The 15,270-nt window shown below is 36.0% G+C and overlaps 1 protein-coding gene across 2 annotated transcripts; it reads left to right on the plus strand.

Moving 5' to 3' along the window:
• The first annotated feature begins 9 nt into the window (after positions 1–9).
• On the plus strand, positions 10–14,513 carry ENPP4 (ectonucleotide pyrophosphatase/phosphodiesterase 4). 2 transcript variants are annotated; one of them, XM_054493584.2, is made up of 4 exons: positions 10–264; positions 7,588–8,446; positions 9,086–9,256; positions 11,128–14,513. In XM_054493584.2, the coding sequence occupies exons 2-4, from the start codon at positions 7,621–7,623 to the stop codon at positions 11,490–11,492; spliced, it is 1,362 nt and encodes a 453-aa protein (XP_054349559.2). In that variant the 5' UTR covers positions 10–264; positions 7,588–7,620; the 3' UTR covers positions 11,493–14,513. The 2 variants fall into 2 exon arrangements, with proteins under 2 accessions (XP_054349559.2, XP_054349560.2); XM_054493585.2 differs by having other exon boundaries at positions 71–264; positions 11,131–14,513.
• The last annotated feature ends 757 nt before the right edge of the window (positions 14,514–15,270 follow it).

Consider the following 15,270-nt stretch of genomic DNA (forward strand, 5'->3'; position numbering starts at 1 on the left):
CTGCTGCCCGGTCTCAGCCAGCCCCGAGCTGGCGCCTTAGACGCTCGCCTGGCAGCTGCGCACTCTCGGAGCGCCCCGAGCGGCGCAGACAGGGAGGTTGGGGCTGTGCCCCGCGGCGCGGCGCCCGCCACTGCGCAGACGCCTCAGGAAGAGCTCGGCCTCGCCCCTCTTCCTCCAGGGTCCCCTTCCGCGCAACTTCCCACGAGTGCCAGGTGCCGCGAGCGCGGAGTTCCGCGCGTTGGAAAGAAGCGACGGCGGCGGCTGGTGAGTACGCGCCTCGCGCGCTCGGCGTTCTGGGGGGCAATGTCACCCTCTCCCCAGTCCACTAGGGGCTTTGAAAATAGAGATGGTGAGACCAGACCCTCTGACCCACTCTCCGCCACTACACGCACATCCCCTGGGGCGCGGCGGGGACGTCCACGAAGGGACTCAAAGAGCCAGGGAGGTGGCGGACCGAGGCGGAGGCCAGGAAGGGAAGAGGAAAGAAAATTTAGCAGGTGCTGGGGAAGGCAACCTGTGGTTAAGTGTGAAGGGAGGGAAGTCAGCTGAACGGTAGTGGAGGAACCTAAGGTGGATCTGGGGTAAAAATGAGGGGAGCTGGGGCGGGGTCGCCAGGCTTTTGGTTTTAAAGGAGAACCACCCATGGCATCGACATCTGTCTGTCTGAATATTAGATTAGAATTTATGTTAATTATAGATAATGATATTTAAGAACTAATTTCCTAGAAAACAAGCCAACCAAACAATAAAAGGTACATTTAAGTGCCTTTTTAAAGGGCTGGATTAAAAGCACGTAAGGACTTAAAAACAATGCTTCCTTTTCTTCTCACAACCACCCTATGAGATCATAGCATTCCCATTTTACAGATGACGAAAGTCACGCTCGGAGAAGTGAAGGGACGCGTCCAACCAAGATTGTACAACTAGTGACAGGCAGATTCAGGTTTACACCAGATCTGACTCCAGAAGGGCTTTGCTTAATCAGGCAATCTGGTGGACCCAAGTCTGAAGGAAGATTTGCCAACTACTGTGAAATATCAACTGCTGGTTTCAGTATTATGATCTTCTATTTCTTCTTTTTTCCCCTCAGAGATTGTTTCAGTCTATTTTAAGGAAATTAAGAGGCCTGCTGCACTTGTGCATCTTCCCCCCACCTCCACTTAAATTAGTTACAGGATATAATTTGGAAGAAATTTTGATGAAAGGACAAGGAGTAATGGAGGGAGATATTTTACTATGTAGAAAGTAAGATAAGTGTTAAGTGTTTTGAAGATGCTAGAAAACTTTGTGTATGTTAGAAATTTTTGTGTATTTTACAAAATTGGAGAATAATTTAGAATCTTAAGATTTTTAAGACCAAGGAATGTTTTTAGGGAGTATATTTTTTTCCTTAGACTATAAGAAAGCAACTGATAATAATCTAAAGGTAACTGCCTTATTTATAGACACAGAATAAAGTTTTTAAAGGTGTATGAGAGTTTCATTGTATTACAGAGCAGATGGCGTGCTAATAGTGACAAATATCTTTCACCATATCCTGTAACGGTTTGTACTCTCTTGGCTTCAACGTGAGCTAAGAATGCCAGTGAGAGTTGACTGCATTCCATCCCAGAGAAATTAGAAGGTAGTTTGTCCCCTGAATTGAAGACTAACTCATACTTCCAGTTGTTGTGGGGATATTTGGTTGCAGTCCAGAGAGGTCTGCTTTTTTTCTTCTCTTTGACATCTTTTTGGTGTGAAAAATTACAGAATTTCTCTCAGTATTTTGTAATATAACAGTTTCATTCCCTGCAAACTTTATTTTAATTCCTTGGAAACTGCTTGAGAACTTCATTGTTGGTTTGTTTGTAGCTTAACACTCCCTATTAGAATGAGACAGAATGTGGTAGACATGGATCCAGCACTGCTAATAAAAGGTGTTCTATCAGGAAGAGTTCTGTTAATAGTTTGGAGATTATTACCAGACTTGTTAACTTGCTATTACTGGACTTGTAAACTTATTGAGGACATGAAATTAGTAAGAATACAGTAAAGCAACGATTGCTTTCTGAGCTCGGCTAATCATTGGACTTTAGCTTCATCATAAGCAAAGTTATATGCGAGGAGATGAGACTAAATTATTCCTAATGTATTTTATAGTTTCACAATAATATTCTGCCTATCATAGTACAGTCTTGTTTTTTTCCCCAACAGCTTTATAACTAGAATGATAAAGGGAAACTAATTTTGAGGGCCTATTCTGTAACCTTTACACATCCTCATTTTACACACAAGGAAACAGAAGCCAAGAAAAGTTGGATCTACCCAAGATCACCCATCTACTGATTGTGAGCTCAGGTTCTGGGACCCTTCTGACTTCAGTCTATAGTCTTTCCACTTTGTCTGTACTACTAATCCTGAGGACAAGGACTGGGACGCTTGCATCCCAGCAGTGTGCTGAGGGATTACTGAGCCACAGGATTAACAGCATGTGTTCCTGGAGCATCCTTTTAACTCAAGATTTGAGGAAGAAGCATTTTGATTTGTGTTTTGTGGGACAGGACGGACACAGGTTTTTGGTCTGTTTTGCACATGGGAACTGGTATAAAACTTTCACATTAAAACACTCAAGTCTGTATTATGGAGTATAAAATTCACTTTTTTTTTTAGGTAAAATGAGATCAAAAATGTTTCCTGTTTTGTGGCAGGACATTTAAGATTACAATTTCACTTCCCTCTACTCTTTTTTTAAAAAATAATATTTTATTGAGATATAAATCACACACCATTCAATTCACTCATTTAAAGAGTATGGCTTTATGGAGCTGTGCAACTGTCATCAAAATCAATTTGAAAACATTTTCATAACCCCAAAAATAAACTTTATACCTACTGGCATTTACTACCCATTTCCCCCCCAACCCCTAGCCCTAGACAGTTACTATAGTTACTTTTAGTCTCTGTACATTTCCCTGTTCTAGACATTTTATCTAAATGGAATCATACAATAAGTGATTTTTTGTGACTGCGTTCTTACATTTAGCATATTTATCCAGGTTATAAAATGTGTCAGCACTTCCTTTTTGTGTCAAATAATATTTTATTATATGGATATATTACATTTTATTTATCCATTCATAAGTTAGTGCACATTGAGATGTTTCCACTTGATCTTTACAAATAATGCTGCTGTGAACATTTGTGTACAAGTTTTTGTGTGGACATATGTTTTCATTTCTCTTGGGCACACACCTAATAGTAGAATTGCTGGGTTATATGGTAGCCCTATGTTTAACCCTTTGAAGACTGCCAGAATATTTTCCAAAGTGGCTGTACCATTTCACATTTCCAGTAGCAGTTGATAAAGGTTTCAATTTCTCTATCAACACTTGTTGTTATCTATTTTATTTACTCATCCTTCTGGGTGTGAAGTGGTACCTTATTGTGGGTTTGATTGCATTTCTCTGATGACTAATGCTGTTGAGCATCTTTTCATGTGCTAATTTGTCATCTGTGTCTTCTTTGGAGAAATATCTTTTTCAGCTCATGCTCATTTTTTAACTGGATTATCTGACTATTATTGAGTTGTAGCAATTCTTTATATAGTCTAGATACAAATCTCTTCAGAGATATGATTTGCAAATATTTTCTTCCATTCTCTGGGTTGTCTTTTCACTTTCTTGATGGTATCCTTTGAGGCACGAGACTTTTTAATTTTGAAGTCCAGTTTATTTCTCTTTTTTGGTCACTTGTGCTCTTGGTGTGGTATCTAAGAAGGCTCTGTTTAACCCAGGGTTACAAAACTTTACTCCTACATTTACTCCTACATTTTCTTTTGAGAGCTTTACAGTTTTAGCTATTAATCTAGGTCTGTGATCTACTTTGAATGAATTTTTGTGTATGGTATGAGGCAGGGCTCCAATTTCTTTTGCATGTGGATATCCAGTTGTCCCTCTACCATTTGTTGAATTGTCTTGGCACCCCTCTGCTCTTAGAGGTAAATCTACTGGAAAATTTTTAGACATACTATGATATTTCATTTGTAGTAATTTCTCTAACAGCTTAGCTTTAAAAATAATACATTATGGTGTATGAATCTCAAACACACTGTTACAAATATGTACTCATAAATTTATGAGTATTTTTCCCTGTGAGAAGATGCTATGCCACCTATTTGCTGATTTAAGTCTATTCTGTTATTTGGTGTTGTAGAACAAAATTGATTAAAGTGTAAAGCCTGTCTTTCTTTTTCCAGTTGACAGCCTGATTTATTATTTTGGTTATTTATGCTCCTGTTTTGATTATTATGTATTTGAAAAGTATAAGTTCTTTGTCCCCTAATACATGGCACATATATATACTTTTATGTTATGGAATTAGTGATAGTAGATATTTGTTGAATGATTTTTTACAAAATGACCCAGGTGTCTGCTGAGCCAAGCTTCATATGTGGGAACTAATTTTAGGATATTCTGGAAATGCAAACTAACACTGAAGAGCTATTATAGGCCACCAAGATGAATGATGATTATACTTTACATGTTGTTGTAATACATTTCAGAAAGACCGTGACAATGAAGTATGGTGAATGGAAATTCAACTTGGCAGTTATTTCTGTATTTATTTCACAGTAATTTGCATGCAGGTTGGACCTGGATATTGGAGGGGCTTGAATGTGAGACTGAGGCACTTGGGCTTTTTGTATAGGCAAGGGGACCTTTTGAATATATTTTAAATTAAAGGAACATGAACAGAGCTGTGCCCAGAGAGACTGAGTAGGCAGCAGATGTGAGGTAAGAAAATGGAAGGTGGTTGAGGTAGAAAGGTGAATTAAGAGACAAAAGTGCTCTGGACAAGAGGTATTGAGGACTAAAAAAAATATAGCAGTAGTAGAGATGGATGAGTAGCTGTTAAAAATGCTTGTTTCAAGTGTAGGTTTCTGGCCTCTACTGTGGGCTGACTGAATCAGAATCTCCTAGTTATAGTGACTTGACAGCTGCACTTTTAACAAGCTCCCTTCAGTGATTCTTATGTCTGATGTGCTGTATTAGATGATATGAAGATAGAATTGACTAGACTGGCAACTGATCGTATACTCAGGGGATCTCTTTGTGACTGAGAGAATGGTGAAGCTGTTTTAAAGGGTTGGTAACTAAGGAAGGGGGAAAAGATTTGGAGGTATAGAGAATGCATTCCATCTGACACATATCAGATTGGATTTGGCAGCAGAACAGCTGTGCAGTGGGATAGGACTGGTTGGGAATATAAAATAGTTACACAGGGAAAGAGCCAGAGCAGTAAATAGTGTTTTTCAAAAAGTAAATTTATGAGTATGTTTTCCCTGTGAGAAGATACTGTGCCACCTATTTGCTGATTTAAAAGTCTACTCTGTTATTGGAAAGAAACATTTGGATATGGGGAACTATACCCAGAGAGAAACCAGGGAATCTCCTCAATCCAAGCTTTCATGGAGACCTGCATGCTCTTGACAAAAGTTCTAAAATTGTAGCATCCCACATGATATTGTCATCTGATTGAACCCAGTTAAAACTCTCTGAGGGAGGAGTTAAGTCATACATAAACACTGTGTTGGGGGCATAAAATATTGAATGAAAGGGGAAGTACCATTGTCTAGATTCTTGATAGCTGAAATTGCTGTGCTATGACTAGTGCTGTGTCTGTGGAAATACCCATATGCCTCCTCTACCACTCATTAGGTTTGTTACTCTGTCCTTTGGAGAGGTGGTTTTGTTACTCTGCATTATTTTGGGTTATTAGGGAGCACCAGGAACAAATGTTCCATGCACCACATTCAGAAGGCAACTTGTCTCAGATTAAAATAGTAGAGATTTTCTAGACCCCAAGATCCTCATAAATCAGATTCTGTGCCTTTGGTCTTCCTAATTTTAAGTCAGTTTTTAAGAGGATCACAGCCTCTGTCAGTAAGTATTTGACCACAAGTACGCAGATCCTCCAGGTGGCATGTTTGAAAGAAAGAGAGAAAGTGTTTCCAGTCTACTTGAGAGAACACACAATAAATGACTCCTGAACTTCATAATCATATTAGTTAACTTGCTGCTCTTCATACCTGGGACCTCAGCATGCATACCTGTTACCATGTTCAGGGTCTTCTTAATCTGAAATAATGCATTCACTTGTTGCATTCTAACTGCAATCCCAGATCTTTGTAACTTTCACTAAAAGTTACTCTTAACTAATCTTAATTAGTTCTTTGACTTCACCAGAACCTCTAGTTAAAAAGCTTCTCTACTTCTTACTTATATCTGTCAGTTTCAGCTTAGATGCTGCAGCCCAAATTTCAGCTGCTCTTTAGTTAGCATCTTCAGCTTCCTTTGTCTTCCTTCAGTTTCTGGCAGAATCTCAAATCCAGGTAGGATCAGCTGCCTGTTTTGTTCATGCCTGTGCCATGTTTACTGAGTTGCTAGAGAAAACCAGTCAACTGTGTCACTATGAAAATTCATGACAGCTGTCAACATTGACTCCATTTCTACTGTTTATTCACACTTTCTCCCATCCTCCACATGAACTATTTCAGACATTCTGTTCCTCAAACCTCTGAACCTTTTACCATTCTACTGCCTCTCAATAATTAACCCTACCTCCGGCACCTCTCTTCACCTCCAGCCCTCAAATCCGTCAGCTCCCCTGCCTTTGCTCCTTCTCTCCTGTTACAATGGAAGAGGCATCCTGTCCATCTAAAGTGAAGCATTTTACCTAAATCACATGTCCTATTTTCTTAGAGACCAAAGAAGATAGAGACCGAAGGCAGGGAGATTTATTAGGGAAAAGCTGTTTTTGTCATCAGTGAACTGATTTTAAAAAAAGAACAAAAAATCAGAGATAGCTTTAAGCCTAGGGTATTAGTGAAAATAGTTGTTGATAGCTAAAAGGAAGTTTAAGAGGGATGTGGTAATAAAACTCATTTCAATAGCTATTGGATTTCTTCGTAAGTTGCTGGAGCATCCATGTCCCTGTAGGCTTTGCATGTTTGTTAATCAACTTCATGTGACTATTGGGGCACATACAGACTGATGGGGGCTTTTTTCTCAATAGCATTTATTTCTTATTCCCCCTTTTTTATAGCAATATTTTCAACAAGAACTGGCAATAAGCCGATATGGTAGAATTTCCACCAATTATTTCTGTGGGTTAAAGAAACTATAAAGTACAATTTATTAAACTGGAAAAATAATCATCATCTCTGGAACCTCTGAAAGCTTGGCATTAACGTTATGTTATACAAAAGAATCATTTTAGTGTCTGCATCTATTTTTATGAAGCCTTTAGAAGAATTTCTAATGCAGCAAATGAGCTGACAGCCTAGAAGGAGTATTGATGTGGGGTATAAAAATGGCCCATATGAAGGATAGAGTAGGGCATATATATAAATAGGAAATTGGACAAGTAAAGACAATTTTTTTTTCCAATTTTAGCTTTTAGTTATTTTTAAATAAATGGTATTATTTAAGTTAATGTAGGTAAAGCTGGCATATAAATGTTGGTTCTCTCCTCCTGTGGGCTAAAATTCCAAAACTTAACCCAAATGAAATAGAATTACTACTTATGAATTGTGTTTTTACATTTTAGGAACCCTGATTGCTGTCCTTCAACGTGTTCATTATGAAGTTATTAGTAATACTTTTGTTTTCTGGACTTATAACTGGTTTCAGAAGTGACTCTTCCTCTAGTTTGCCACCTAAGTTACTACTAGTATCCTTTGATGGATTCAGAGCTGATTATCTGAAGAACTATGAATTTCCTCATCTCCAGAATTTTATCAAAGAAGGTGTTTTGGTAGAGCATGTTAAAAATGTTTTTATCACAAAAACGTTTCCAAACCACTACAGTATTGTGACAGGCTTGTATGAAGAAAGCCATGGCATTGTGGCTAATTCCATGTATGATGCAGTCACAAAGAAACACTTTTCTGACTCTAATGACAAGGATCCTTTTTGGTGGAATGAGGCAGTACCTATTTGGGTGACCAATCAGCTTCAGGAAAACAGATCAAGTGCTGCTGCTATGTGGCCTGGTACTGATGTACCCATTCACAATACCATCTCTTCCTATTTTATGAATTACAACTCCTCAGTGTCATTTGAGGAAAGACTAATTAATATTACTATGTGGCTAAACAATTCGAACCCACCAGTCACCTTTGCAACACTATATTGGGAAGAACCAGATGCAAGTGGCCACAAATACGGACCTGAAGATAAAGAAAACATGAGCAGAGTGTTGAAAAAAATAGATGATCTTATTGGTGACTTAGTCCAAAAACTCAAGATGTTAGGGCTATGGGAAAATCTTAATGTGATCATTACAAGTGATCATGGGATGACCCAGTGTTCTCAGGACAGACTGATAAACTTGGATGTCTGCATCGATCATTCATACTACACTCTTATAGATTTGAGCCCAGTTGCTGCAATACTTCCCAAAATAAGTAAGTAAACATACAGCTGAGCGATACTATTATTTGAATGGGGCAATTGATTGAGGGGGTGGGTTGTATAAAAGAATGAAGCTCTAGCTTTTTGTAGTTTAGAACCGTATACTCAGAGTGGGATTATATGTTTTTTTCCTCTTATTTACAAGTTGAGAGCAGTTGGCCTATGGTTTAGTTATATGGCTTATGGTTTAGTTTCAAAGTGAGTATTTCTTTGCTTTTGATATATCTAATTATTTGCACTAGAAAAAGGAAATTTTTATCCTTAAACGTCTTAGATTTTAGTGTGTGATATTTAGTGGTGATAGTGTGAGGTCCTGGTCATAGAAGTAGTAGTTAGTAGTAACATGTAATTAGTTTATGTTTACTTAGAAAGATACACCTGAAAAATGTCCCCTTTCTGTAAAAGTCCACCATGGTAATCCACAAAGTGAAACAGATTTGTTAATGTTTGAGAAAGGTGTGTGTTTGTGTGTATCAGTCCCCAACACTGTCACATTATTATTGCTCTGTTTTTTTAAGACGTGATTTAATAGATGACATCATCTATAATTTACTTCCAGTTATTCTAGTTAGACATATTTTTTCCTTATCAATTATAACTTGTTTCCTTTGCTGTTTCCTTTTTTTTCTCAGATAGAACAGAGGTTTATAACAGACTGAAAAACTGTAGCTCTCATATGAATGTTTATCTCAAAGAAGACATTCCTAACAGATTTTATTACCAACATAATGATCGAATTCAGCCCATTATTTTGGTTGCTGATGAAGGCTGGACAATTGTGCTAAATGAATCATCACAAAAATGTAAGTAGTTGAGATATTTCTGTTGTATCCTAGGAACAAATCATACCTTGTGATACTGTTGTGTTAAGAGGGTACTTCGATTTAAAGAAGTTCACACAAAATAATTAGTTCAATTTTCAACCAGATAATCCCCAGGTCTTCATTTAATAGCAATTTACAGTAATCACAATTTCACCTTTAAATTAGAAAGTAAATTTAAGAGTGAAGGCATAGTCCTACTTTCTTTCCAAAACTGCAATTACTGTCAGTAATTTTCAAGATTCATTCTCTTGATTTATACAAAATAGAGAAGTAAAGAAACAGTAAAAGGGGAGAGATTAGCTAATCCTTGTTCTTGTGTGTGTTAAAAAAAAATTTGTCTGAGTAACCCTAAGACTTCCCCAATAACAAAATAATTTACCTGAATGCTACAGCTATTTAGAACACTGGGCAAGAACCAGGAAGTAACCAAACAAATCCACCAAGTGAACAAAATAGATACATCAAAATCTCTCCTAAAAATATATATAGGGGAGAAAATGTATAGGGGAGAGTTACAGGCTTGCCTCAAACTGAAGCTTATTTATCCATATTTCATATTCAATTCAAATGCTTTTTTTTAAATCTAATTTTGTGGTCTATAGTAGGGGTCAGCAAACGTTTTTAGTAAAGGGCCAGATAGAAAATAGTTTAGGCTTTGTGGGCCAGCTGGTCTCTGTCTCAGCTACTCACCTCTGCCTTTATTGTGTGAAAGTAGCCATAGACAACCTGTAAACAAATTGAAGTGGTGTGCTTCAGTGAAACTCTGTTTACAAAAAGGATGGAGGGCTAACCTTCGCTATGGACTGTAGTTTACAGTTCCCTGATACATCGCAATTTAGAAGTATCAGGCAAGCATAGGACAGACTCAGGATCAATGAAGTTTGTATATTATTTACATCAATGTTATGTTGCATATTCGTTGTTGACAACTGAAAGTATAGAAAAGCATAGGAAAGAGAACAAAAACTATCCGTAATCCCTCAGTACGGATTTATAGGCAAATGTTAATTGTGGGCATTTCCCCCCATCCAATCTTTTTTCTTATATATATATGTGTGTGTGTGTGTGTGTGTTTTAATATTATTGAAATCTTACTATCTATATATTCTGCTTTTTGTCATATTGGTTATTTTTATGATGAAATATTTCAAACATACCTCCAAAGAATAATATAACAAATATCAGTATACTCATCACCCAGTCACCTGTACTTAATATGAAAGTGGGAGCTTATTAAATACAACTGGTGTATGTTAAATGGCAACATTTGTTAAAATAAAGCTAAAAATTGGGAATTTATTATTGGAGTTGTATTAGGGACTATCATGCTTTTCTTTAAGTCTAACTTTTACTGGGATAGAGTCACCAGATTAGACAACACATTCAATGCAAGATCCCTCCTGTAACAATTGAGATAGGTTAATCTGCAGATTTTCTTTTTCTCCATTTGTTGGCCTTACTCACTTCTGCTCTTCCCAGTTACACAGAACCCTCAGCCTGACCACTGTCTTTATAACTGGTACTGTTTGCAGTGAGCTTTTGCAAACAGTGCTGAGATTGACAGGTGAAGTAATTGGTACTAGGGCTGAAACATAAATACATCAGGTTGACAAGTGGTGGTAAAGTCTGTGGGTATGACCAGTTGGGAAAAGGGGCATGTGTGTGTGTTTGTGTGTGTGTATGTGAGAGAGAGAGAGAGAGGGAAATAGGGAACATAGCTGAGTTGAGGAAATAGAAATTTTTATTTCTAGTCCGTTTCTGAAAGAATTGAATGTTTATATACTAGAAGCAAGTTATTTTGACCTAAAAAGTCTGATCTTATTGACTGATGTTGTTTTGTTCTTTTTCAGTAGGTGACCATGGTTATGATAATTCTTTGCCTAGTATGCATCCATTTCTAGCTGCCCACGGACCTGCATTTCACAAAGGCTACAAGCATAGCACAATTAACATTGTGGATATTTATCCAATGATGTGCCACATCCTGGGATTAAAACCACATCCCAATAATGGGACCTTTGGTCATACTAAGTGCTTGTTAGTTGACCAGTGGTGCATTAATCTCCCAGAAGCCATCGCGATTGTTATCGGTTCACTCTTGGTGTTAACCATGCTAACATGCCTCATAATAATCATGCAGAATAGACTTTCTGTACCTCGTCCATTTTCTCGACTTCAGCTACAAGAAGATGATGATGATCCTTTAATTGGGTGACATGTGCTAGGGCTTATACAAAGTGTCTTTGATTAATCACAAAACTAAGAATACATCCAAAGAATAGTGTTGTAACTATGAAAAAGAATACTTTGAAAGACAAAGAACTTAGACTAAGCATGTTAAAATTATTATTTTGTTTTCCTTGTGTTTTGTTTTGGTGCATTTGCTAATAAGATAATGCTGACCATAGTAAAATTGTTAGTAAATCATTAGGTAACATCTTCTGGTAGGAAATCATTAGGTAACATCAATCCTAACTAGAAATACTAAAAATGGCTTTTGAGAAAAATACTTCTGTGCTTGTATTTTGCAATGAAGATGTGATACATCTTTAAATGAAAATATACCAAAATTTAGTAGGCATGTTTTTCTAATAAATTTATATATTTGTAAAGAAAACAACAGAAATCTTTATGCAATTTGTGAATTTTGTATATTTGGGAGGAAAAGCTTCCTATATTTTTATATTTACCTTTAATTAGTTTGTATCTCAAGTACCCTCTTGAGGTAGGAAATGCTCTGTGATGGTAAATAAAATTGGAGCAGACAGAAAAGATATAGCAAATAAAGGAATATTTTAAGGAAACCTGTTTGAAGAAAAACAAAGACCATTTGATAAAAGGCTGAGTTGTCACCATTATGTCTTAAGCTGTTAGTCTTAAAGATTATTGTTAAAAAATTCAGAAGAAAAGACAAGTGCTTTTCTCTCTATCTATGCTTAATGCCTTTATGTAGGTTACTTAGTTGTTTGTGTGTGCCTGTGCAAGTGTGTTTGTGTGTGGTTGTGTGGACATTATGTGATTTACTATATAAGGAGGTCAGAGATGGACTGTGGCCAGGCTTCCACATTCCTGAAGCACACAGATCTCAGGAAAGGTTATTTTTGCACTTCATATCTGTTTACTTTCTCCTAACTCACAAGTTAAAATCATAACTTAATTTCATTAACTTTTATCATTTAACTCTCTCATGTTTGTTGTAACCTGAGGTATCCAAATGCTGCAGAAAAATTTATGACCCAAATACAAATCTCAATTTGACTGGGACAGAATGAGGAATGGAGATTTTTGTATTTATCTTTGGGACTTTATGCCTTACTTTTTAGGCTATAGTACAGTTAAGAAATTTTAAACAAAATTTAGTATCTTTTGGTCTTTCACACCATTCGTATGTTAAGTGGCAGAATAGCCTTAGTGCTACCTCCACTTTTTTCTCCAGTATTTGCATCACAGAAATAATCCCTCTGTTTAACATGTTTGTTCAGAGCCAAGGGTTTATTGTGAAGAACTGTCATCCTGCCTTTGCTAGCTGGTACCTTCTAGTAATCAAAATTAATATGAAGAAACTAGGTTGTGACAGACTAGATTACATTTAATAGGGGAAAAATTGGGCTCAAGAACCATTCATCGGTACGTGAGACAAGTAGTTAATAGTATGATCTTTAAAGTTTTGACAATATAAAATAAACTTGGTAACTGTTTTACAAATTTAAAAGTATAATAAATATGCAGCCCAGTTAAATATTGATTATCTGTGATGGTAAAGAACAACAGTGGTGCCAGTCATCAAACATACAGTGCATCCTATTGGGTCACTGCTAATTTGTTGAGCCTGGTATTTGCTGCCTATTGTATTTGGGGTTGTTGAGAGGCATTTTCAAACCCTGTATAAATAATCCATGTTGTTGGTCATAAGTTGACTGTATTAAGAACAGTAAAATAAATGAAATAAAAACCAATAATACTAATTTTGCTTTAAAAAAAACTCTAATTTTTTTCACATAAAACAATTATCCTAAAGGTTAATAGTTGATGTAAACAGAATAATAGAAAAATTCTACTTTAATTTCCATTAAAAAATGAATAGCATTGACACATTTAAAGCTTTTCATTTAAAGTAGTGGGTGTTTTTGAAGTATCTAAAATAGTAGCAGAATATTTTATACTTGGTCCTTGCAATGGTGTGAGTTTTAATGATTGCATTAGCGTGATTGGTGGTTATGAGTTTCAGAAATCTATACTTGGCATCCAACTCATGAGTGGATTTTATATAGGATGGAACAGGAAGGGATGTCCTGTCAGTATCTTAACCCTTTCAACAAGACATTTACCTATTTGTCTTTCCTTACATTCTCAAAATATTAACTTGAATTGTAAATTAAGCAAAAATTTAAAAAGTATATGTTGATGGGACAAGAAGAATAGTATTTATTTAATAAAACATATATTATATTGAACTATGTGTTAATTCATTTGTATCTTTTAAAAAATTATCACTGTTAAAGCCTTTGACTCCTTTAGTACACTGAGAAAAATCTTATAGTAAAACTAGTCTTTACATTAAGGTTTTGGTGTGTATTTTGTTAAATAACTAATATGCTGCTTTATTTTCTGGGTGTAGAAAGTATTTGGCTCTAGGAAACATTTACTTGTTTGTGAAAACAATACCCCAAGGTAATAGGAAAGGTTTGAATTAAGTGTTTTTAATTCAGTCAGTGAATTCAGAATAAGTACATTCATGTATAATGTAGGAACAGTTCTGCTGCTGTTATTTATATGCAATTCTTCTGGTAAATAGCAATAGAATAAAACATATTTCAATGTTTGTGTATAGGTTTTGTATTATTATTCCACTAGGTATGGCATAAGAATTTATAGATAAATTCTTGTAACATTAAAGGATTAAAATGTTTTTACATTGTTTTTGGGTGTCTCCTTCTTGTGCCCATATCTGATAAGCTTTATGGATGATTGCATTTAATTCCTTTTATTTGGAGGGTTTTACTTCCTTGTTAACACATAAAGTTATAAATGAAGGACAAGGAGGAGATGGAAAATGTATATTTATTGTCAATTCTTAAAATAGTGTGTAAATAAAATAACATCAGTGTGCTTTAAAGAAATGTGTATGTAGTGCCTTAATTTAAATTAAAATATTTTTGACTGTTATTTGAATTCAGAATTAATGACTTTGTTCATGATTTTAAAAATGTGTGTGAATAAAATCTACCAAAACATTCTTACTGTAATTATTAAATATAAAGTTCAGTGTCACTGGTGATTTTTACATTTGTTACCTTCTTGCAAAATATACTTACTGTGCTAGATGTTGACATGACTTAGTAATATTATAGAAGCCCACATAGGTATTTATTAGGATTTTTTAACTCTTTAACAAAAAGTTTAAAACAGTATATAAGTATACAATCCAGCATAAGGACATTATTGGAAAGAAAGCCAAGATAAGTTTTATAGAGCCTCCAGAGCTATAATTTATTGGCTTGTGGTAGAAGAGAAGAGGTTTGAAAAAAACTGATTATAAAATAGTGGGAATGGTAGGGGAAGCATTATAATGTTTGAACTTTGTTTTGTACATAGCCTTAGGTATTTAATGACTTGTCCAATTGAATATATAGATTCAAGAAGTCTCCTTCTATTAGAGCAATGATTAATTCATTTCCTATTTTTGTATTAAGAGAACACTGCTAAGAATTGTAGGAAAACAAAAAATAAATGGAACATTTTTTACTTTGAAAGAGAATTATTTCAAAAGTGGTAAAACTTTATTTATACCAACAAATTACCTATGTGTACTCATGGGTTAACTCTTGCTGCTGACAGCCTTGTATCCAGAATCATTTTCCAGACCCTGTGCTTCCTGAGGTTGAGGCTAATTTTGCCTCTTCCTCCAACTCCCAGCCTCCTTAGTGCCTATGTTTGGTTATTATTACATCCTTCTCACCCCATCCTCCACTAGTGTACTCACACACACATTC

This window comes from Pongo pygmaeus, chromosome 5 (genome assembly GCF_028885625.2).
Source record: "Pongo pygmaeus isolate AG05252 chromosome 5, NHGRI_mPonPyg2-v2.0_pri, whole genome shotgun sequence".
NCBI lineage: Eukaryota > Metazoa > Chordata > Mammalia > Primates > Hominidae > Pongo > Pongo pygmaeus.

Coding starts and splice junctions, on each gene's coding strand:
- ENPP4 (XM_054493584.2), top strand. CDS start 7,621: ATGAAGTTATTAGTAATACTTTTGTTTTCTGGACTTATAACTGGTTTC. Junction 8,447..9,085: donor TGCAATACTTCCCAAAATAA/GTAAGTAAACAT, acceptor TTTTTTTCTCAG/ATAGAACAGAGGTTTATAAC. Junction 9,257..11,127: donor AAATGAATCATCACAAAAAT/GTAAGTAGTTGA, acceptor GTTCTTTTTCAG/TAGGTGACCATGGTTATGAT.